The following is a 26,082-nucleotide window of genomic DNA, read 5'->3' as shown; positions in this document are numbered from 1 at the left end:
TACATGGGGGCTATACCAAAACGTGGACCTATGTCCACAACTTTTGTCATATAAGTTTATTGACATTTAAGAACCCTAAATGTCAAATTATAGCTACATCGGTCTGAAAATGTAGCTAAAAGCGTCAAAATACCGTATATCAGAGGGTACCGTTATATGGGGGCTATACCTATGTCCACAACTTTTGTTATATAAGTTTATTGACACCTAAGAACCCTAAATGTCAAATTTTAGCTAAATCGGTCTGAAAATGTAGCTAAAAACATCAAAATACCGTAAATCAGGGGTACCGTTATATGGGGGCTATACCAAAACGTGGACCTATGTCCACAACTTTTGTTATGTAAGTTTATTGGCACTTAAGAACCCTAAGTGTCAAATTATAGCTACATCGGTCTGAAAATGTAGCTAAAAACGTCGAAATACCGTAAATCGGGGGGTACCGTTATATGGGGGCTATACCAAAACGTGGACCTATGTCCACAAGTTTTGTTATATAAGTTTATTGACACTTAAGAACCCTAAATGTCAAATTATAGCTAAATCGGTCTGAAAATGTAGCTAAAAACGTCAAAATACCGTAAATCGGGGGTACCGTTATATGGGGGCTATACCAAAACGTGGACCGATTTAGCCCATCATCGAACTTGACCTGCCTGCAAACAAAAGACGCATTTTCCCAAAATTTCAGTGTCCTATCTCCATTTTTGTGAATGCTAGAGTGATTACCACAGACGGACGGACGGACGGACGTGCACAGATCGACTCAGAATTTTACCCTGATCAAGAATATATATACTTTATAGGGTCGCAAATGAGTATTTCAATGCGTTATAATCGCGTATAAAGGATTCCATTTAATACGCCGATTTGTCAAAATACATATTTGCCGATTTTCGTATTTCCATGGTATCTATATCCGCGGTTTTTTAAACGCCAAAAATAGGTTTTTAAAAAAAAAATCCAATTCTAGGATACTGTAAGGAGCACACTCATGAGATATGCATTAAACGACGTAAAATAACTAGTTCTATAATCCTATTATGAGTTTTGAATATGCGCGTCCGAATTTTAAAAAAAAAATCAAAAAACCCCGAAATTCCGGCTTCAAAATGTCAGCATCAATTTTAGGTGGATGCAGTGAATATATCGAAAAATGATACACTAGTATCATATTGCCCATGAAGTATTCTTTGAGTCTTTCTTTGGGAATATGTCTATAATATGTAAGTTTAAGCCAGAAATCGGAAGGGAGCATAAAAAAACTTGTTGGCTTCAACCCATTTTTACCTATTTTTCTACATTGATGCCAACACAGCTTCCACGTAAATTAATTTTAATGGTCGACCTTATGGGATTCCTCGTAAAACACTTCATTTTAAAGAATTTCAATCATACTATATAGAATACGTTAACAGTTCACGAATTCTGAATGGGTGAAACTCGGATTCATCGATTGTAAAACATTTTTGGTTTTCACCATATACACTTTTCGCCAAAAAATTGAGAAAAAAATAGGAAATAAATAAGTCGACAACGAAAGTCGCCAACAAAATGTGAGGAAACAATTAATTTCCTTAAAAATATATTTTTGCAAAATTTCGCGGATTTTTCCCGATATCTCAGAAATAAAATACGTCAGATCCTTCCTTGGATAAATACGAACATTTTAAGACAAACGTGAAATAAATCGGTTGTAAATTGATCGACTTTTTGATTCACGGACGAACGCCATTTGAGTTTTATATAATAGATAGAAGATTAAACAACAAACACATGAAACAAAATATAAAAAAACTCTTCAACACTTCATATCTTGTATAAATAAAAGAAACTGGATTTTTAATAAAATTTGGCAGGAGGAGAGCGGCATTGTAGGCTTTAAGTACGGGCTGCTACAAACACATGCATTTATTTTTGTAAATTTTATTTATCCATATAAATATATCAACAAAAATGCTTTACAACCAATTATCACCTAAGGAAGTACAACTTTCTTGTATACATTTTTAGGTTATTACTAACTTATTAACTATCAAGAATCTTGTCAATAATTGCATACGCATACACACGCATAGGTGTATGCATGCAACATGTGCATCATTAAAAATTATTTTGTATTCACAATTTATTTTCTAGAAAAAGTTCTTTCCAATTTTCCATCTATAATTTCTATTAACGAACTGGTGGGTTTCACAACCACTTCATGATGCTGATAATGAGGTTGACTATTATCACGACGTCGACGGTAATCATTGTCGTTCATAACACAATAGCAAGGCTTCCAACTCGGTGTTGCCCGATAACCAGATACATCATTAGGTCTATAGTTCTCGTAATGCGATCGTTCTGTTGTCCAATAATTAGAACGAGGTATGTAACTATTCCAACCATCTGACGAACGATAAACAGAGCTTCCCCCTCCACGTCCATCAGAGGAGCCTACATAAACCGGAACATTGCCGGGATAATATTCCTGATAGTCTGGATAACGACCTCGGCCCGAATGATCATATGAACGACGTTCAGCGGAAAAGTTTGGATTCCATTGCGATTTTGGATCAGTAGGCTTACGGCTCTTATGCGAACCCGAGCCTCCTCTTCCTTTAAATATTGGTACACTTGCATCTTCTGAGAATGTTAAAAATATAGGAATTAAATTATAAAAAATATAAAAAGGAGTAAAAAACGTTACCCTTTTCATCAACATCATGTTCGCGGCTAGTTTTGTTGTCGTGTGCATCTCCCCCTGCCGTGATTTCAAACGTTATGTCAGTGTGGATGCCAACACGTTTCTTATTTTTACCCAAATCTGTGATCTCAACACTCTCCTTTGATTCTATATAAATATATTGCCAAATGTTAATGATATTTTTAATATTGAATATATATTGAATGTAAGCAACCTTTAGATGTTTGCCCATCTCCAGTATCTACCGTTACACGCACGCCATGAATTTTTGGTCCAGTTTTAACACCGTCTTTATCGCTATCGCTATCTGCTGCCTTGTTTTTTTCACTGTTTCGATCTTCTGTCCGCCCCTTTACGACCGGTACAGTTGAATTGTTGTTGTCTTCGGCATCACTTAGATCCAGTTTTGGAGATACTTGATTTTGTTGAGCTAAAAATAAATGTCGAATATTTTTATTTCAAAGCAATAATTTGTGGTTTTTCTATATGGGAAGGTGCAACAAAAATATTTTTCAGAATGCGACAAATATTAATTTAAAGGTCCAGGATATAGTGTATACCTCCGATTAAAGATATTTTGATGATCTTAGCCAATTACCTTGAATTACGAGACTAGTCGCCAGCTCATCTAAATATACAAGACCACTACAGCGTATGGGAACGATAAATGGCTTGAGATTATTCGTGAGTTAGTAAATATCGTAAATAAGGAAAAAGACAATAGGTCTGTACGATAACTCAAAAGTTTGTACAAATTTGTAAAAACTTTTACAAAATGTTGTTCGATAACAAGCATGTTCAATAAAAGTGAAGTGAGAAGTACTTGCAAACACTTTTTACTTGCAAAGATATCGAACATGCCTAAATACACCATAATGATGACCACCCCAAAGGAAAGGCAAAATATTTCGTCCCCAGATAAGAAGAAGTGGGTATAGACGGACGGGCCGACGAAGTTGGGACCAATTTAAAGTTCAGAATGTCTTCACTGATATAGGTACTTTTGTTGAAACTGCACACATAACAAACCGGGAAATCGTGCGAAGAATGAACCATGACAGGCAACTCCTGCATACGGTCAAATCCCGAAAAATCTCATACTTGGGTTACTTTATGAAAAACTAAAAATACAAATTTCTACAAAACATTATAAAAAGCAAAATGGAAGGAAACCGAAACAGAGGCAGGAGAGAGGTATGTAAAAACATTTAAGACTGGACGGGATACAGATATGAAACCAACTATATGCCGCCAAAAATTGAGAGATTACCTACAATTTGATAATGTCTATATTTGCAATATATTTTTGAATATGTAAACAATAATATTGTATGATCGCTTTACATCTGAATATCGGATCCGCAAATAAAGAAGAATAAGTTGAAACGCAACTAACCAAAGCTGGGATGTTCGTCTGCACAATTCAAATAAAAATGAAAAATGGGATGTACGACACTTTATCATCATTATGAAGGTGATATTTTTTGCTTCCATTGACGGTTTTTTTTTTTTTTTTTTTTTTTGAAATATCTCTACTTGAAGCGGAGATATTCGCATAAGAATAAAACTTTGAATTGTTCTCCACATAATTTTTTTGACCATTCCAACCCCTGAATATTATCCGACCATCAGCAAAATCAATACGCTTCTTCCTCTGTGATACCCGTATCGTGATCAGCCATTGAAAACAACCCAACACCCAATACATGGTCGCATGTCAAACTGTCCTGAGTACGCTTGGTGGCGACACTGTGTGTTGCCTAGGCCAGAAGGTTTTTAGTAACCCTTCTAAAAGCCACACCACAGCCGATATGTCTGATGTTTTTTTTAAATTTTTCTCGTTGGAGTTGAGCTTTATGATTGAAGATTTTTGCAAGTGAAAAAGGAAAGCCGGAAATTCGCTGTTGGTTTAACTAGGTTACCTAATTCGGTGGTTGTGTGGTTTCGATTCTAGGCGTTCCTTTTTCACTTGCAAAAAATCTTCGATCATTAAGCTCAACTCCAACGAAAAAAAATTAATGGAAGTTAAAATGATATTCGCACTAACACGCAAAATTTCGAGAAATATTTTAAATATTCGGGCAATTTGTCTGGAAAATCTTAATAGTGTAGGAAAAACTTGAATTTAGGAAAACTCTGGATGGCGTAACCGGTTTTTGGACATACACAGAGGTGAACATCTTAAGGTAGGCCGCCCGTCTAGTATAAACTTGGATTTATAGAAATAATGGCTCCGGTAGCCGGTTCTTTGACATTCTCCAGAGATGAAAATCTTACGCTCCGGCTGAAGGCCAGCCTTCTACGCCAGGGTGTTTTATTCAAATTTTCGGATCAAATGTCCGGATAACCTTAGTTTTACGCATGTTTGCATTTATCACGTTCGTCGACGCCTACTTGTAGTATTTAAATATAGGTACAGTTTAAAAGAAGAACTTGTTTCTGGGCGTTTTTAATATTTAATAACAGTATGCAACACTGAGAATGCAAACTTCTAGTATGCATTTTTTTAAAGTACACATTGAGACTACAAAAACCCTAGTAGAGTTTTGTCCCTTCAGATCTAGTTCGGATTTTATGGTCTCATCTAAACCGGACCTTTATCTCAGAAACGAATAGGAAAATGGCCTTACTGTCTTTGGCAATATTGTAGACCTAAACTAGTAGAAATTATCTTTTGAACAGGTCGCATTTTGGATTTCAGCACATTATTGACATATTTATTAAATAATCGTTGAAAATTTTACTGAAAACGACGTGATAGAGGCATTTTACAACAATGACATGTTCCGAAGAGCTGTGTATTACATTCCAGCGAATATTTTTTCAAAAGAAAACATTAAGGAAAAATTAACGGGTTTGGAGATGATGCGAAATGTATACAAATTATGGAAATTTCCGATATTTCATGAAATTTTAGGCAATAAATGTAGTTTTTCGAGTTCATTATTTCTATTCTTGCCCTTATCTACAAATTTGCTTCAGAGGTCAGATGAAGATTCACATAGGATTCAGAGATATAGCCCAGAATAGCTTTAAAAAGTCAATATTTAAGCATGTTTATATGTCCATGCTGGATCTGATACAACAAAACCCAGCTAGGGTTTTTGTCGTCTGGGTCTGTACTTTCAAAAAAATCCTCAACTCAAATTGTTTGCACAAGATCACCTTAAACATGTTGCACAGTGTAATCATAAGGTACTTATTATAAACGGTGCCGTGACATAACTTCCAAATATATTTTGGGAATAATATTTTGTTTACATTTACGAAATCCACTTGATTTCAACTGTCAATTCCTTTCTCTTATGTTACACGCTGAAACTTTCATACGAAACTTTCCCATTATTTTGGCGTTCTTAGGTCGAGTTCCCCATTACAGTAATTTTATAAAATTACTTTTGTGTGGAACTCAATCTATGAACGCCAAAATAATGGGAAAGTTTCGTATGAAAGTTTTAGCGTGTAACATAAGAGTTTGTGTATACGTCAAATGAAAACTCATCTGAAATCCATTGGATTTCATTTGACTTTTAAGCAATGTGTGAGTGGATTTCGTAAATGTAAACAAAGCATTATCCCTCCAAACATTTGGAAGTTAAATATATCTTCTCTCAGTAAATGCGTCTCTGTAAAGTGCCTGCATTCAGTTAAAAATGCGAATGTTGTCTATTTACAAGAAAAAATATGTTGTTATCGCTTTTTTATCCGTATGTGGTCACAACTGCGCGAGTTACAGTATTATAAAAAGCGACACTTTATGTTGTAAAAAACAAATGCTTAAAGTCTCTCTATTATAGAGAGTAATGTTTTCAAAACAATAGTGGCAACATTACAAAAACAATTTATCTTGCAAACATTTAAGCGCATTGTAATGAAAGCAAATAAGTAGAATAAACATGAGTTGATTGACGTGATTTCTTCAGTTCTTATGACGTTCTGTTAGCAATCGGTACAAACTTGGTACCAAAATTTAAATGAAAATAAAGCTGTTTAGTTTCTTTATTGTATATTTACAACTTTTATAAAAAGTAAATCAAACGTAGTATTATTCATTTGAATTCAATGTTAATGCGGTTATAAAAGGTGCATTGTATTATATTTTTTTTCTTTTTTGATCAATTTTATAATAAAATGCATCTTTTATAACCGCTAATTTTGCTTTCAAATTAAAAGTTGATGAAGACAGGCGGAATGTTAGACTTAACCCTTGGACAGATACAAAATTCGGATACGCGGATATCTATTTGGCCTTATAAACTATTTCAAAATTATTAGATGAAAAAGGCGACAGGTCTTCGCCTGGATTTAAGACTTCAACCACAGTTTATACAGTTGGACACTAAGCCACCTGATTGTTATGTTTGTTGTCAAAAACATTATTGTCATTTCAAATACAAAGAAACTGAAATCACAATAACATAAAATCTATTATGTTTGTTGTCAAAAGTTTTTAACAGAACTCTGAATATCCGAGCTTCTATAGGCCTTGGCTTCAACCCTCGGAGATGCCAACACCGGCAACGAGTTCAAATGTTTGGGTGTAATTTCCGCATATTTTGGAGTTAACAAATTTTGGTATGGCGTTATGTCCGAATGTATTGATGGAAATAAGTCCCAAAATCATTTCTGGCTATAACTACTGAACGAATATCTTCAAAAACCTTTTTTTTAATTACACAAGAAATTTACTGCCTCGTCGTAAATGCATAATTTGTGGTCTTTTGTATTCTGATGTTTGGGTGATATAGCATTTTGAAAATTTAAAAATGCATTTTGGCCCCAAAGAAAATTTGGGACAAAAATTAAAAATAAAATGGCGAGGCTAAATATTCTAGTTTAATGTATTTTTGTATTGAACCCATTTTCATACCATACACACTAGGGTTATGACTTTTTTACAACCTCATATCCCTGTATCATAGCGTGGTGAGTTTTGCCATAAGATTACATAAAATCATAATTATAAGGTGGTTCGGTGAAAAAACCTCACGCACAAAATGATTTTAAAATTTGAATTTATCAAAATTATGGACAATTTTTTGAAGTCACTGTAAGCACATATACAATTGAAAATAAACTTTAGAGTCACATGAGATAATTAAACTGACATAACATTTATTTCTCACTAATTTTCTTCAATTCTGAGGATCGTAAAAATGTCGTAAACGCTTTTATTTAAAGATATAATTTTTTAACAAAAAACAAAAAAATTAAAATTTTTTCAAAGTGGTTTGAGCATTTCATTTTTCAATATTTTAATGAAATAAACATTATTATAGTTATTAGTAGGCTTATATTTATTCATTCGTGCAACAAAAAATAATTTTTGAAATTTTTTTTTTCATTTCACACATTTTCTCAAAAAATTATATTTTTAAAAGCGATTTGTGCGTGAACTTTTTTTATATTTCAATGAAATAAACGATAGCGTAGTGATTATTAGGCAAAAGTTCATTCATCCCTGCTACAGGAAATCATTTTTGAGAAAAAATGTCAAAAAGTCATAACCCTAATACACACATTGTGGTAAGGGGTATTATGTCTTTGTGCATTTGAATGTAACATGCAAAATGAAACGAGATAGGCCCTTAGTTCCTTTAAGGGATAAAGTGGTTTGAGCATTACATTTTTCAATATTTTAATGAAATAAACATTATTATAGTTATTAGTAGGCTTATATTTATTCATTAGTGCAACAAAAAATAATTTTTGAAATTTTTTTTTTTTCATTTCACACATTTTCTCAAAAAATTATATTTTTAAAAGCGTTTTGTGCGTGAACTTTTTTTATATTTCAATGAAATAAACGATAGCGTAGTGATTATTAGGCAAAAGTTCATTCATCCCTGCTACAGGAAATCATTTTTGAGAAAAAATGTCAAAAAGTCATAACCCTAATATATATATATATACCCAGCGAAAAGTTTGCCTCCAAAGAGGCAGTTAAATGATATGTACAAGTGATTTGGAAGTGCATCAAATTATGCATTTTCACTCATGATTTTTACAAGGGAGTGACCCCGGAAAGAGGCACTCCATTGCACCGCATTTTAACTGACCCTTTGGCATTGCATTTTAACTGAACCTTTGGCACTGCATTTTAACTGACCCTTTGGCATTGCATTTTAACTGACCCTTTGGGGTAGAATAGGAGGCAGTCCAGAGCACGTGTTTTGAATAACAAAATAAAATGCATTTATTATTTGTGTAAAACAAAAATATTAAGAACTTTATTAAATTAACACAAATTATGAAAATTCTCTATTGAATTCAATCGCAAACTTGTGTGTTTCCACCGCTCTCCATTTAATCCAAGCTTAAGTGCTTTTGCTTCATCTGCTAAATGGGTTTGATATTGTCTTCCCATCACCAGTTAAGATTTCGACATGTACTCCAACAGCACTCCATTGGGAAATTTTCTTCTCGTGAGTTACCGGAAAAATGTTCACAAATTAAATATTATTTAGTTTGTATTAACAAATGTTTGGAAATGTTAACACGATTATCTCTTTTTGTAAATGTATTCCGCTGCCTGTAGAGATGTACAAACTGATTTATGTACATGTAGGGATCTCTAACAACTGCTAATAAAATGTAGTGAACGGAGTGCCTTTTTCATGACTCCGTTGAACTGCCTCCGGATGTTGTAAAATGTGACAATTGGATGTGATTCTTTGGATTGCATCCAAATGCGGTTAAAATGTGGGGAATGGAGTGCCTTTTTCACGACTCCGTTTGAACTGCATAAAAACATGCCGTGAAAGAACTAGTCTACATTGCACTACTTCCAATTTATTTTGCTGGGTAAATATATATATATATATATATATGTATATATCACCGACGTAGCCAGGGGGGGGCCCGGGAGGCCCGGGCCCCCCCCGAAATGATTTTCGTTCCCATAGGATATTAGCTTATGTGTCACATTTTTTTCATTTTTATACCCTCAGCCTTTAGGCTAAAGAGGGTATTTACACTTTGATACGACCAAAAATGTGCCTCATAGAAATAATGGTTTTAGACCCCAAGTATGTTTGTACGATATCCGTTTCAGAAAATTTTGAGTAGATCTAGCAATGTCCGTCCGTCTGTCTGTCTGTCCGTCTGTCTGTCTGGCTGGCTGGTGCGCACGATAACTCTCGAACGGATCAATCGGTTCGGTTCAAATTTTGGGTTTCCAAATATTTTGTCCAGATTTGATTTAAGTTCGAAGATGGGCCACATAGGTCCACTCCTTCAGGTACCTCCCCCACAAATGTTCAAAAATTGTCGCAAAACTTGTGCGCACGATAACTCTCGAAGGGAGTAACCGAATTGAACCAAACTTTGCATATGGTAATACTACCTCTAGGCATACATCAAGTTTGAATATGGATTATATCGGTCCACTCTTTCGGGTACCTCCCACACAAAATTTCGGAAAAGTTCAGTTTAGAGCCATCTCTCGAATCGCTTTGATTTTTGTTTTAGCAACTTGTATTCACTGCCCTCCATACGACGGTACAAGTTTCATCAGGGGCAAGTCCATACTTCCTGAGAAAATAGCCTGAAAGTTGCAAAAAAAAAACGCTATGACACCGTGTGAGTTGCTTGGAGCGCAAGATAACTCTCGAAAGGATCTGCCGATTCGGTCCAAAATTTGGCCTTAGTAATAATTTGTCCAAACATAGTTTAAGTCTGAAGATAAGCCATATCGGTCCACTCCTTCAGGTTCCTCCCCCACATAAGTTCAAAAATGTTCGGAAAAATTGTGCGCACGATAACTCTGGATGGGAGTGGCCGAATTGGTATATACTTTACACATCCTAATATATCTACCAAATATAGATCAGGTTCAAATATGGACTATATTTATCCACTCCATCCGGTACCTCCCACACAAAATTTCGGATAAGTTCACTCTCGAATCACTTTAATTTTTGTTGAAGCAACATGAATTCGCTGCCACAATTACGTTGGTAAAAGTGTTTTAGGGGCAAGTCCATACTTCTTGAGCAAACGGCCCGAAGAGTGTAAAAACCCCCTATGGCACCATATGTTGTGGCTGGAGATCCACTTCCATAGCGGTCAATGTCGATACGTTCCTTTTAATATCTCCTCCGCAAAACTTTTGATCTTTAATCCTAATCAACAGTTTTGTCAGTTCAAACGCCCAAAATTTTTAAAACCCCCTAAATACATACGTATTTTGGGAAAATATTGTTTCAATATACACAGGCTGAGGGTATATCTCTGTCGGCAAAGCCGACTGAAACTTTTTTACTTGTTGAGTAAAATTTTAAAATGTTTTAGATTTTTAAAGAAATATATAAAGTATTTGGGTCAACTACATTGGTTTACTTATTGAAAGTATGAAATAATGAAGAAGTTAGGATTTTTGAGCAATTTTCTGCATAGTTGTTGGTAAGTTTTAAGGTGTTGTTTAAGCGTTTAATAGTAATTTTAGGCTGACTCTTAGTGTTGTTGAGTTCAGAACAAGATGTTTACTGGCTTGTAAACAATATCTAGAAAAAAACATTCTTGTGGTCCTTATTCTTTATTATGTTTCAAATTTGCAAAAAAAGAACTATACCAACCATTTTTTATGATAAAACTTCTGTTCCACCGCAGTCTCGTTCGTTGAGATTATTAGAATCTGGTCTCTTGTTACAAATTAGTAAATGTCTATTGTACAAAAAAGTATTTTTCTGTCGTACTTTTATGTTTTGTTCTACCTTTCGAATGTTAATAAAACCAAGATTAATGAGCTTGAGGTCAATATTTATATTTTATTTATTGCATATTATTTCCAATATTTCGAAATTACATTGAATTTCAACTTCAGGGATTTTTTTCTGTCGATTACACTGTGCAACATTTTGAATGTGATCTTGTGCAAACAATTCGAACTGATGACTTTTTGAAAGTACAGACCCAAACGACAATAAACCTTAGTTGGGTTTTGTTGTTCGAGATCCAGCTCGGATTTTATGGCCCCATCTAAACATGGATAAATATTGAGTTTTTAAAGAAATTCGGCGCTATATCTCTGAAACCAATGCGAATCTTCTTCTGACCTCTGAAGCAAATTTGTAGATAAGGACAAGAATAAAATATTTGGAGAAATAATGAACTCGAAAAACTACATTTATTGCCTCAATTGCATATAGTTTATATGCAAAAATTCCACAATTTTTATACATTTCGCACCGTATCTCCACAACCGTAATTTTTCTGAATATTTTCTTTTGGAAAAATATTCCCTGGAATGTTGTAAAATGCCTCTATGCTGTTGTTTTCAGTACATTTTTCAAACGACGATTTAATAAAAATATCAATAATATAGTGAAATCCGAAATGCGAGAATAAACTGTTGGTGTGAACTTTGTTTTGAAATACGTGTTGTAAAAGATATGATGCAAAATACTGCTAAAACAACATGAAGTAAGCATTTTAGAGTTTCAGAACGTTCTAAAGAGTTGTTGAGAACTTAACTTATTTGGAAGATTTTTGCAAAAGGTTACTTGGTTCAACTCCCAATAGTTTAGCCCATACTTACCAGAATTTCAGCAGTTATGTAAAATTTTCTATACTTTATAGATTTTGATGCCGTACATAGAGTTTTTCTTATGTGGGGTTTTCAGAAGATAAGTTCTACTAGTACAGGGCTACAATATTGGTAAAGACAGCAAGGCCAAGTTCCTATTCGTTTCTGAGATAAAGGCCTGATAAATGCAAAAACGTGTAGATTTCGCCAGGTTTAGATGAGGCCTTAAAATCCGAACTGGATCTGACAGGACAAAACCCTACTAGGGTTTTTGTAGTCTAAATATGGATTTTCAAAAAATTCATACTAGAAGTTGTTTGCATTTTCAGTATTGCATAGTGTTACTCTTTGAATTGTATTTTGGGAATTATGGATGCACATTTGTAGAAATGTTCCTTTTTCCTGCTTTGACAAAGGACTTTGTGACGACAAACGAAATAAAAAAACTGACCGAAAACAGATTCTTTTCTTCGTTAAAATCTCAACAAGAATCAGTCGGCTTTGCGGACAGGAATATACCCTGAGTCTGTGTGAACTGAAATTTGCATCTATGGACAGATCGAATAGGGGCCACACAACCAAAATCTTTTAACCCAAAGCTATGTATTGGAAGATTTTCAGAATTGTGTAGCCATTTTCGGACGTATGAACTTGGCGACAAAATGTGGATTATATCATTGATAACAAGTGTTGCGAAGAAGGTACCTGAAGAAATGGACCGGACCGACATAGCTCATTTTGGAATTAGATTTTATTTTGGAAGTCATTCCTTTTAAAGGATTTTGCTCCCACCAGTCATTTCAGTTTGTCACAGAATATTTTTCAGTTTTTTTGTTAGGAAATATGGACTTGCCGACAAAAAACACAATACCGTTCTAAACACAAGGAATACCTTCAGTAAACATTTCTATGGATCCTCGAACAGACCTTAAACTGCATTTAACAACTATTTTGATGGTTTTTGAAGGATGTACCGCAGTATAAGGTTCGAAAGTTGTCGTGCGCACCAGTCACTTCACATGACGGCCGTAGGTGTTATTTACAGCTTTCGATCCATTTTCTCTGAAAGTATGGACTTGCCCCTGAAAAACTTGTATTGTAGTAATAGTGGCCCCGAGAACACTTGTTGCAAAAAAGGAAAGCGTGTCCAGAGAGGTCTTTTTATTTATTAATTTATTTATATCATATTTTTACTTATAACTAAATTATTAGCAAAAAGGAAGTGAAGCCATGACTACCTAGGTCTTCAGCTTACACTTATCCACTTATTTATTGTCAAGAGAGGTCTTAAACTGCACATATCTGAACATTTTTGAAATACTCTGTGGAAGGTTACCGAAAGAATGGATTGATATGGTCCATCTTCGAAATTGATCAAAATTTGGACAAAATAAAACGAAGGCCAAATTTTGGACCGATCTGTTCGAGAATCATCGTGTCCTCCACCAAGACGGACGAACATAGCTAAGTCGACTTCAAGTTTTCTAAAACAGATTTCTTCCAAACATAGTTTGGCCCTAAAACCATTTTTTCGATGAGGTTTATTTTGACTAAAGGCTGAGAGTATAAAAAATGTAGATTGGGAAACATTTTACTCATGGATTTTTGCTAAAAGAATGTATACATGTATTGATCTTGGATTGGACGCCAGAATTTCATTTTAAAAGAATTCAAGACTGGTTGCCAGAGTTTTCCTACTTCCTGGTCAATTTATGAGAAGATCCACGATCGGAAACCAGAATTTCTATAAGAGAAGTCTGACGATTGGACGCCGAATTTGTCTATTTACATGCACGATTAGGCAATAGAATTCGTCATTTACATACCCGCGATTAGGTTCTAGAATTTCATGATTGATAGACTCACTATTGCTCAGAATATTTTTTTATCAAGAAAACCACTATAGGCCTTCAGAAATTCTTTGTGATAAGATCTACGATTGGACACCAAAATATCTTTAGGGAAATAACGATAGTTGGTTTCTTTATGACAATAAAAACGATTGGACACCTGAACTTCCGACCATACCATGACCATACACTGGAGTGGAAAATTGAAGCCTGAAACAAGAGGATATTGGCCAAGAAATCTTACGCCATTTTAATTAAAAAATAGTAATGAAAATTATTTCATCAGTAAAATAAGCATAACATAAAATTTAAATTATTGCTAAATAATAAATTTTCGCTAACATTAACTTTAAAAATTTTGGTCAGGTGGGCCCCCCCCGAAATGAAATCCTGGCTACGTCCCTGGTATATATATATATATATATATATATATATATATATATATATATATATATATTATTGGCCGATTTGAGGTATATTCTGTCCGTGATGAAAAATGTTACTGAATTTGGACTAAAGCAATTTTTGCCAGATTTTATTTAAATGGGTTCAGATTTGGATATAGCTCCCATATATGTATATTGTATATGTATATTTTCGACCGATGTGAGGTATTGGGCGCACCAATCACGCTATGTATGTACAGTGCTGCTCAAAACATTTGCAACTGGAATGACTAGTTCATATTTTATATGTTCTGAGGTAGTTTGTGGATCTGGAATGCAAATATTTTTGTAGATTGATTGTTTATTGGGACCTTTAAAAGATTGATTCTGCTCAAAACATTTGCAATTGAGAAAATTTTATTCAAAAACTGAAAACATGACTTTTATTTTGATTTGATATTGTGAGTTAAACATTTTATTTATTTTCTGGAGACATATCCTTTGGAATACTGCACGCAGAAAAATATATGTTAGAAATATGTTTGGATCCAAAAAAAAAATATTTGTTTGGGACTGGTTGCAAACAAAAAATGTTTGGATCCAAACATAATTTGTTTGTGTCCAAACAAATATATGTTTGCAACATTTTGTAACATATCTCAATTTTATTTGTTTGGGTACCAACATATTTTTTATGTTAGAACATATTTTTTATGGGTGGAGAGAGGATTTTTGTCAAATCGAGTAACAACTGGGCTCTCGCGGCTGCGGAATGCTGTTTTATAATAAAAAGCTGTGTGTATGGTGTAATAGGAGACGCAGAAGCTTTGGTGGTGTGTATGCTGTCAAACACGTGTGCTTTGTTGTTGTTAACCAAAGTAGCAAGCGAAGAGGAAAAGAAAAAATTGTATTAATTATGTTGTTTCTTTTCTCTAGTTTTCTAAATACAATCGTTGAGTAAAAGCGGTGAAGTGAGTGAATAAATCAGAATTTTGTGTTTTCTTAAAGAAATGGTGCTTTTTACTAAATTAAATGCCCAATACATTTAATAATTGGAAATTTTATAATTGAGTCAAAAAGGTGAATGGAAATATTTTATTGGACGTGGAAGAAATCGCATTTAATATTGGTAATTACATCAATACATTTTTCATATATGTATAATAATTTGATGCTGGCTGGCTGGTGCGCACGATAACTCTCGAACGGATCAACCGATTCGAACCAAATTTTGGGTATTTTAATATTTTGCCAAAACTTAGTTTAAGTTCGAAGATGGACCATATCGGTCCACTCCTTCGGGTACCTCCCCCACAAAAGTTCGAAAATTTTCGTAAAATTTGGGCGCACGATAACTCTTGAAGGAAGTAACCGATTTAGTCCGTACTTTACACATCGTGAAATTTCTACCAGACTTAGATGAGGTTTCAATATGGACTCAATCGGTCCACTCCTTGGGGTACCTCCCAACTCACGAATCGCTTTGATTTTTGTTGCAACGACTTGTATTCACAGCCTTCCATACGACGGTACAAGTGTTATCAAGGGCAAGCCCATACTTCCTGACAAAATAGTAATACTTTGTCCAAACTTATTTTAAGTTCGATAATAAGCTATATCGGTCCACTCCTTCAGGTATCACCCCCACAAAAGTTCAAAAATATTCGGAAAAATTGTGCGCACGATAACTCTTGAAGGGAGTGGCCGATTTGTTCCATAATTTACACATCCTAATATATCTACCAGATATAGATCAGGTTCGAATATGAACTATATTTGTCCACTCCATCCGGTAACTCCCACACAAAATAAGTTCATCGGATAAGTTCACTTTAAGACCTGCTTTCGAATCACTTTGTTTTTTTGTTGAAGCAACTTGCATCCGCTGCCTCAATTACGATGGTAAAAGTTTTTTCATGGGCAAGTCCATACTTCTTGAGAAAACAGCCCGAAGGGTGTAAAAAACCCCCTATGGCACCCCTTGGTCTATGTCGGTCCATTCCCTTAAGTACCTCCTCCGCAAAACTTTTGAACTTTAATCTTAATCAACATTTTTGTCGGTTCATACGCCCAAAATTTCGAAACCCCTAAATACAGTCTGTCGCAAAAGTTAGTATACACCGTTGAAACCAAAATGTATTGGGGATAAATATAACTATAACTTATTGAAAACAACAAACAATTAGTTTTATCTGATAAACAAGAAGGTTGTCTTCCGTAATAACAATTAAAAGTGCGCCATATTTGCATACCTTAGCAAATGTACGGTTCGAATCCCAAAAAGACCAAAATTTATGTCGCAAAAGTTAGTATACAACGGAGAATCCTCGTGGAACTGTGTAAAAAATTCTTGATATTTTTGAACAAAATGAAACTAAATCTGTACTTAAGATCATAAAGAGTATATTAGATGGTTTTAATGGCAGTTATAGTACTTATAGTGACAAGTCCAACGTATACTGGGTCGTAAAATCCACAAAAATTGGTCATCTACAAATACAACAACTGTAGCGACAAAATTCCGGGTGTTATGTCCTGTTTATGAATTCTAATGCCATGAAATGCTCAAAAAAGCTCTAAAGTTTCAATATGGGGTGATCTTGATCGAGTTTCGACTTGTCCTTTTTGAAAAAAACGGGAATTTCTTGAAGGAAAGCCATACTTTTGAGGCCGATGTCCTTTTGAAACATGTAATAATTCTTAATCCTTACACATAAGGACTTTCCTTTTCAGTTAATTTTCTCACAAATGTTGCCCCTTTTCATAATCCCACCTAAGGTAAATAGTAGGAGAACCTCAAGGTCCGTTGTAAGCCCTACAGTTATACTGTCCTACCGGCCTTTTAGCAATATCGGACATGCTTCTCATATCCCTAGTGTCTAATGTACTACTAATGTCTAATGAACTACTTCTAACTGATGCATTTTGTTGTATTTTGGTTCTAAGTGAAGCGAACACAGCTTTTCAGAACGTTTTTGAACAATCCATGCGTTATAACAGCAGAGAAAGCTCTGTATTTAAATTTTAAATTAGCTATCATATCCTTCTGTGGTGGTGGAGTATCACTGTAGGGCTTACACCAGATCTTGAGGTTCTCCTACTATTTATTTTTGGTGGGAATGTGAAAAGGGACATAAATTGTCAGAAAATTAACTGAAAAGGAAAGTCCTTATGTGTAAGGATTAAGAATTATTACATGTTTCAAAAGGACATCGGCCTCAAAAGTATGGCTTTCCTTCAAGAAATTCCCGTTTTTTTCAAAAAGGACAAGTCGAAACTCGATCAAGATCACCCCATATTGAAACTTTAGAGCTTTTTTGAGCATTTCATGGCTTTAGAATTCATAAACAGGACATAACACCCGGAATTTTGTCGCTACAGTTGTTGTATTTGTAGATGACCAATTTTTGTGGATTTTACGATCCAGTATACGTTGGACTTGTCACTATAAGTACTATAACTGCCATTAAAATCATCTAATATACTCTTTATAATCTTAAGTATAGATTTAGTTTAATTTTGTTCAAAAATATCAAGAATTTTTTACACAGTTCCACGAGAATTCTCCGTTGTATACTAACTTTTGCGACACAAATTTTGGTCTTTTTGGGATTCGAACCCTAGATTTGCTAAGGTACAACTTCTCTACATGTGGTGTCTTAGACACGCCGTTCGGACTCGGCGATAAACAGTAGGTCCCATATCATTGAGTTAATATGAATCGGGGTGCACTCATTGATATGAGAGAAGTCTCCCCTGTCCCGCCTGGGATGTTTGTGGAACAATTATTATATTTGCTAAGGTATGCAAATATTGCTCACTTTTAATTGTTATTACGGAAGACAACCTTCTTGTTTATCAAATAAAACTAATTGTTTGTTGTTTTCAATAAGTTATAAAGATATTTATCCCTAATACATTTTGGTTTCAACGGTGTATACTAACTTTTGCGACAGACTGTACATAAGTTTTTTGGGAAAAAAGTGTTTCAATTTACACAGGCCGAGGGTATATCTCTGTCGGCAAAGCCGACTGATACTTTTTTGCTTGTTTCTTTTTAAAAGTGTGACTTTTTATTTTTTATAAATTATTTCATTCAGTTTTTCTTTTATTAAAGTCTGTTATGTATTTCTTTGGAATTTTTTATGTAACTGTTTGGTATTTCCATACCGTTCAATAAACCACCACCATTTATAAATGTGTGTATATGTTAGAGATAGCCAATTAGCGCTTACTAAGAGCAAGTGAGCATACATTTCAATGTGTTTTGTGTTTGCTCTCAGTGGTGCATGTGTTTGTTTTTCTCTTATAGAAATTCTGGTTTCCTATCGTGGATCTTCTCATAAATTGATCAGGAACTAGGAAAACTCTGACTACTAGTCTTGAATTCTTTTGAAATGAAATTCTGGCGCCCAATCCAAGTTCTTTACATGTATACATTCTTTTAGCAAAAATCCACAAACACAATTTTTTCCAATCTACATTTTTATACTCTCAACCTTTAGTCCTCATCGAAATAATGGTTTTAGGGCCAAAGTGTTTTTGGAAGTAATCTATTTCAGAAAACTTGGAGTCGACTTAGCTATGTTCGTCCGTCCAAAATTTGTTCTTCGTGATATTTTGTCAAATTGTTGATCAATTTCGATCGACTATCGATCCACTCTTTCGGTAACCTTCCACAGAGTATTTAAAAAATTTTCAGAGAAGTGCAGCTTAAGACCTCTCTGGATAATTAGTAAATATTATGATATATCATGGCTTCACTTCCTTTATGCTAATAATTTAGTTATAATTACTATAGTACTATAGTTTTTTTCAGGGGCAAGTCCATACTTCCAGAAAAAATGGCCCGAAAGCTGTAAAGAACACCTACGGCCATCATGTTTACTGGCTGGTGCACATGACAACGTTCGAACAGGATACTGCGTTGGTCCGAACTTTGTTTATCACAATATTTCTGCGAGCCTTATATAAAGTTCGAAGTAATTTTCCTCCAAATTTCAAGAATTTTAGTGAAAGTGGTATGTGCGATTTTTCTTGGACGGAGCAACAGATTTTGTCCAAACTTTGGATTTAGTAATATTTTGTCCAGACTGAAAATTATTTTTGACGAACTGGGCGCAACATCTTTTAAAAGGAATGATTCCCAAAATAAGATCTACTTCCAAAATCAACTATGCCGGTCCGGTCCATTTCTTCGGGTACCTCCACAGCAGCACTTGTGGTCAATGATAAAATCCATATTTTGTTGGCAAGTTCATACGTCCGAAAATGACTACATAATTCTGAAAATCTCCTAATACATAGCTTTGGGTTAAAGGATTTTGTAGCCGCTGTTCGATCTGTCCATAGATGAAAGTTTCAGTTCACACAGGCTCAGGTATATTCCCGTCCGCAAAGACGACTGATACTTATTGAGATTTTGACGAAGACGAATCTGTTTCCGATTAGCTTTTTTTATGATTTCATTTGTCGTTACAAAGTCCTTTGCCGAAGATGGCAAAATGAACATTTCTAGAAATGTGCAGCCATAGAAAGAACTTCGCAAAATACAATTCAAAGAGTAATCAACAGAAAAATCCCTGAAGATGAAATTCAATGTAATTTCGAAATATTGGAAATAATATGCAATAAATAAAATATAGATATTGACCTCAATCTCAATACCTCCCGCCCCCCCCCCCTGGCTACGTCGGTGCATGGAGCATCGGACATACTATTTTAGTGACATTTTTTCAATATTGGGGGGGGGGGGGGGGTAGTATTGGAAGTTGTGAACCGGTATTGCCAATCTTCGAACTGAAACTGAGTTTGGACAAAATATGTCGAAGGCCAAATTTTGGACCAGTCACTCACTACAAATACTGCCATAAGTGTTTTTTACACCTTTCGGGCTGTTTTCTCAAAAAGTATGGACTTGCTACTGAAAAAAACTTTTACCGTCGTAATTGAGGCAGCGAATGCAAGTTTCCTCAACAAAAATTAGAGTGATTCGAGAGCAGGTCTTAAAGTAAACTTATCCGAAATTTTGTGTGGAAGGTACCCGAAGGAGTGGACAAAAATAGTCCATATTCGAACCTGGTCTATATCTGGTAGATATATTGGAATGTTTAAAGTATAGGCCAAATCGGTCACTCTCTTCAAGAGTTATCATGCGCACATATTGTCCGAACATTTTCGAACTTTTGTGGGGGAGGTACCGGAAGGAGTGAACCGATATAACCCATCTTCTAACTTAAACTAAGTTTGGACAAAATATTACGAAAGCCAAATTTTGGACCGAATCGGTTAATCCGTTCGAGAGTCTGGCTCCAGCCAGACAGACTAAATCAACTCCAAATTGACTGAAACGGATTTCGTCCAAACATACTTGGGGTGAGACACAGTGAGACACATAAATGCTGAGGGTATAAAACGAAACAGGAGATATAATGTGTTTTGTCTAAAAATTGAGTGCGATGCTACATCGACGGTTCTTCTTAATGAATCGCTGGAAATGATGGACTTCCTGGAAATGATGGACATTTTACTGTGTGGAAAATCAGATGCGCATCATGTCATTTCCACTATTACGCGGTTTATATGCGTTTCAATTGTTTTAATATTGAATATAATTTTATTTTAACGTTAGGCCATGTTTATATTATAGCCTTTTGCAGGGTTAACCTTCTTTAGGAGGATTTATTTGAAATATAAGCAATGGATTTGACATTTGAAACCCAGTGGGTTTGTTAAATCCGGTTATATATAAACGTACTATTAGAAATAAAACTTTTTGAGCTTTAGGTCAATGTTGATTTTTATTTATTTTATTTTTCCAATATTTCGCAATTGTATAAATTGCATCCTCAGGGAATCTACAAAATAATTAATATTCTTAATATTGGTATCACAGCTATCGACTTAATAATAAGAACAAACACAAAAGATACATTCTGACACTGAGATCGCTTACATGTAAAAATTCTAAAGTCAATTTTAACTTTATTTTAGAATTGGTTTGGCTTGTGATTAATATAATGATCTAAAAATTTTCGTCAATAAAAGAGATATAAGTCAAAATTTGGTACCAACGGAATATCCTTATTATTGCGTCCAAATTTTGACGAAAATGAAGAAGAATTCAAACATTTCTTTTTCATATGTACATATTTTCAATAAAAAATAAAATTCGAAAAATATGATTTTTATTTTTTGTCATATGTTCTTCATATTTTAGCAAATTATATTATATTATAGCTCCAACCTTTACGACTTAGGTTTCATTTTATTTCTCACACTGTCTGTTATAATGCTGTTTTATACATATTTTTTGTAAGTATAAGCGCTATTATTTCAAAAAATATGTTTGTAAACACGTAAAATTTTGTAACAAATTTGATTTTTTGCGAATCGAATATAGGATGAAACAGCTAACTATATTAAGTCGCAATTTTTTTAGAATTTTTTCTAATTACCAAAATAAAAAACGGTTATATCTTTTGCGCACAACGATCAAAGTAACAAAAATAGATTTGAAATGGCGATTTTTTCTTAATATATGCAATAAAAATCATTGATGTAGCATAATTTTTTTTTTTTTTGATTTTTATACCCTACTCCACGCTGTGTAATACGAATTATGTCTTTGTGCATTTGTACGTAACATACAAAAGGAAACGAAATAGACCCATAGTTCCTTTTGGGGATATACATATAATCACTTTCTGAGTCGATTTATGTATGTCCGTCTGTCCATGTATTTTTGTTTGCGACGTACAGGTCGCATTTTATGCCCGATTGAGCTGAAAATTGGGTAATGTAATTCTCTTGGCCATAGGAAGAACGCTATTGTTTTTGGTGAAAATCGGTTCAGATTTGGTGATAGATCCCATATATATTTGCGGCCGATTTTATGTATTTGCTGCACCAAACACGCTATATACGTCCGATTTTGATGAAATTTGGAATGTGTGACTGAATTTTGTCTAGTAATAAGGGTACCACATTATTTAGAAATCACTTCAAATTGATATATATCTCCTATATATTACATATTCACAGTGGTGTAGGGTATCATATAGTCGGCCCCGACTGACTATGAGCCTTTCCTTACTGCTTTTGAAATAGAAAAGACGATTTTAGACATTTTTCCTGATATATATTTTCGCCCGATTTTATGTATTTAGTCCACAATCCTCGCCTTGTATGTCCAATTGAAATTTAAAATGCGTTACGGAATTTGTATTGAAAAAACTTTGCCGAATTATGAGTATTGAAATCGGTTCAGATGTTGATATAGCTCTTATATATATTGGGCACATATTTGGATAAAATTTGCAAAATGAAATTCAAATCTTGAAGGAAAGAAGCATTCGATTGTACATGTGTATGTATTGAGAAATTATTTTAGACAAGATTCTAGGTGGACATGATAGAAAAGGCTTCAAAAATACTTCATACCTGCAAATATGCAATAATGTCTGCATAAATAGAAGTCTTCAAACTACGCCTTTTTGTTCTAGCCATTCGCATCCGATATGCTTGATGAGCTGAATTAACCACCAGCGCAACGATCGTAGCATATTGGTTGGGTGTGTGGGACTTCGCTAGAATTCACTTTTTCAATACAAAAATCCTTAGGTCATGTTAGCTCGATTTAAGTTCAATTAATTAAAAACTTTCATAAATAATGAACTTCGTCCTAATAAGATAACAATAAATAAAAGGCGCAATATGGTCTAGAAAAAAAATTCGCCAAATTATATCGAAATAGTGGTGATGTAGAAAAAGAAAAAAATGGGGTCCATTTTTTATTAGAATACGTTTGTTTGGAGAAGATTGACAATACCATGAACTTCAATGATCATCCTTACCACAATGATCTAAACAAATCTCAACTTCCTCGGGTCGTTATAAACAGAAAAAATAATGTCCCCGCATGTAAAATGCATACTTTTGGAGAATACTAAACGATTTTGTAGCTGGCTGTTATTTTATGAATCTTTAACTTTTGTACACGAATCACTGCTGGAGAAATTGTTATTTTATTTTAGATATGATAATTAATTCTTACTGTAATATATAATATGGTCCTTAACGACGGACCAAATATCAAAGAAATTATGACATTTATTCGCGCCAAATCTGCAAATGATACCGATTTTATTAATTTTCAGTCGTGAAAATATGAGTTTTGTATACCGTAGGGGGCTGCTATTGTTGTAACATAAAAGGCAGAGTATGTCCCTCATACATATAACTGTACGACACATTTTATTGAATTTCCATCTTCTAAGGGGAATTTTTTTAGTTACCGCTAGGTTGCATTTAACTTTATCTATTTATATGCTCAAGAAGTTTATTTTACACAAAACAACTGGTTTTTATACTCCAAATTTTTTAACGCGGAAATTCAAAGACTTTGTTGCAGAAACCAGTCCATATCTCTATTACTTCTGTTGGCTTCAGATATATAAGTGGGAAGTAATCAATTACCCCAACTTTGAGTTGATGTCATCTCCACTTGACGTAACATTTTTTTTTTCTTTGGCTGAGTTGGAAACTTTAATTTTTTGTAACAAGGCAGAGTTTCACTTAAAAAATCAAGATGGAATCAGAACATGAATTAAACAAGCGTTTAAAGTGTTTGTAGCTTTATTTGTCTTCTTTTATATCTGTTTCATAAAATATTTAAATGCACAATTTGTATTAGTCAACATTTTTTTTATTTTCATTTTGTTTGTGTTTTGGCCACTGTTTAAATTGTTTACTACAGAAGTTGAAGTTTTTGTCGGTTTTTGTTATTTTCATACTTCTATTCTTAAAAATATTCTTCCTACTGGTACGGAATATTATTTTTCAACTCTTTACACTTAGAATGAATATTATTTCTAAATAATTTTTTTTTTGTCAATTACTTATTGGCAAATGAATAATCAAATAAAATCTAACCTTTCGTAACATGACACACCAGAAAAATAACAATTAAAATCCTTATACCGATGACCGATTTCATATTTGTTGTTTTTGAATTTTTATATTTAGGCTTTGTGTTGTCAACAATAACAACTGTAGGATGAGCGTTAAAAGTTCTTTGAAAATTGTTAACACTTCGAGTGTTAGTATACAACTAAAATCATTCAGAGTTTTAGAATGGATCTTTTGATTGAGACGCTGAAGCTGAACTTGGATTCTAAGGAGAGTGAGAAAACAATGATTCTGACAACACTGTTGATTTACGCGTTTATTATGAATGCTGGGAGCATTTGTTGTTGTTGTTGGATTACCAGTAGTTAATTTCAAATTAAATTGTTAACGTCGGTAGATTGCCGTTTTGGTCTATCTTGATAAGATCTTCATGGTGGTAACTTATCAGAAACCCAACAAAGAAAACTACCTGCGTACATTAAAATTGGTAGAAGTAAATGTGTACATACATACAATGTGCATACAAACATAAATATGTACCCACAGGTCTTCACTTAAATACAGTGACTTATATTTGCAACTAAGAATATACTTAAAGTTACTTCAGCGTGACAAAGTTTAATAAAAAGAGGGGCTATTTGAAGTTTTAGCCCACTTATTCAACTGGAAAAACAAAATTATAACAGGTAGAAACATCCCTTGCAAAACATCAGACAGGGTGATTAATTCGGTATTTTGGACTCTCAATGGGTAGAAAAACTCCACGCAGCAAATTTTCAATATAAAGGGATTATAAATAATAAACCTTAACATGGAGGAAGAATTTAGTACTTTTATAAACGACAAGAAATTACAGTCATGATCAAAAGAAAGTTCACGCATAACATTTTAGTTTAATATAATCGTTTGATTCCAGGTACCTGTTAGAGTTGTACAATCTAGTTCATTTGAAAGATCTAGTTCAATAGCTCAGTTCTCTTAACTGAACTAGTTCAGTAATCTAGTTCATAGTTCACTATCTAGTTCAATCATTCGGATCAGAATCGTTCACGAGCTCTTAATCGTTCGCTTGATGAAAACACATACATACATACACCGAATAGGAACAAACATTACAATAGTATAATTAAACTACAAAAATATTACATTTAGATATTGTTATTCCCTTCATAGAGATTTAGTTTGCATTAAGTTTAGAAAAGAACGTCCTTTGGAAAAAAATTTTAATTAGAATTTCATTTAAGTGTAGAAATGATCACCGCGAAAAAACTTTGTGTATGTACCCTATAGGAACCCTGTCGGACTTTTATTAACCAGTTGATAAAATGATTGATAATAGATCGATAATTTTTAAACTGACTAAAAACTGGCTAAAAAGTTATCTAGAGATGAACCACTTTGAACAGAAAAAATTTTCGGCAATTGTCCATGTCTAGATAACTTTTCGACCAATATAAAGTTAGTCGAAAAGTTATCTAGAGATTAACCACTCTGAAAACAGAAACATGTACCGTCTGCAAAGTATTTGTGTTTGTGGAAGAAATAAGGCACAAATGTATAAATAATTCGCACTTGCTTTTTCTTAATATTCTTCGTATAAATGCAGCATCCAGTTATAGAATACAGTGTTGATGGACTGAACATATTCGTACATATTACTCATATTATTCTGGAATTAAAAAGGAACACAAAGGAAATATACAAATTTGCCCCTTCTTC

General features: G+C 34.0%; 1 protein-coding gene across 1 annotated transcript; it reads right to left on the bottom strand.

The window, feature by feature from the left end:
• Positions 1-1,910: 1,910 nt before the first annotated feature.
• Positions 1,911-24,651, bottom strand: LOC141394239 (uncharacterized). Its single transcript, XM_073968250.1, has 4 exons — positions 24,388-24,651; positions 2,907-3,122; positions 2,696-2,839; positions 1,911-2,631 (listed from the first exon to the last, which is right to left on the bottom strand). The coding sequence occupies exons 1-4, from the start codon at positions 24,449-24,451 to the stop codon at positions 2,129-2,131; spliced, it is 927 nt and encodes a 308-aa protein (XP_073824351.1). The 5' UTR covers positions 24,452-24,651; the 3' UTR covers positions 1,911-2,128.
• Between the last annotated feature and the right edge of the window lie 1,431 nt (positions 24,652-26,082).

The sequence above is a fragment of the Musca autumnalis genome, unplaced genomic scaffold (genome assembly GCF_047663935.1).
Source record: "Musca autumnalis isolate F117 unplaced genomic scaffold, ASM4766393v1 scaffold_2, whole genome shotgun sequence".
Lineage (NCBI taxonomy): Eukaryota > Metazoa > Arthropoda > Insecta > Diptera > Muscidae > Musca > Musca autumnalis.
Note: the sequence above shows the minus strand (reverse complement) of the source record. Positions and strands in the feature narration are given on the sequence as shown.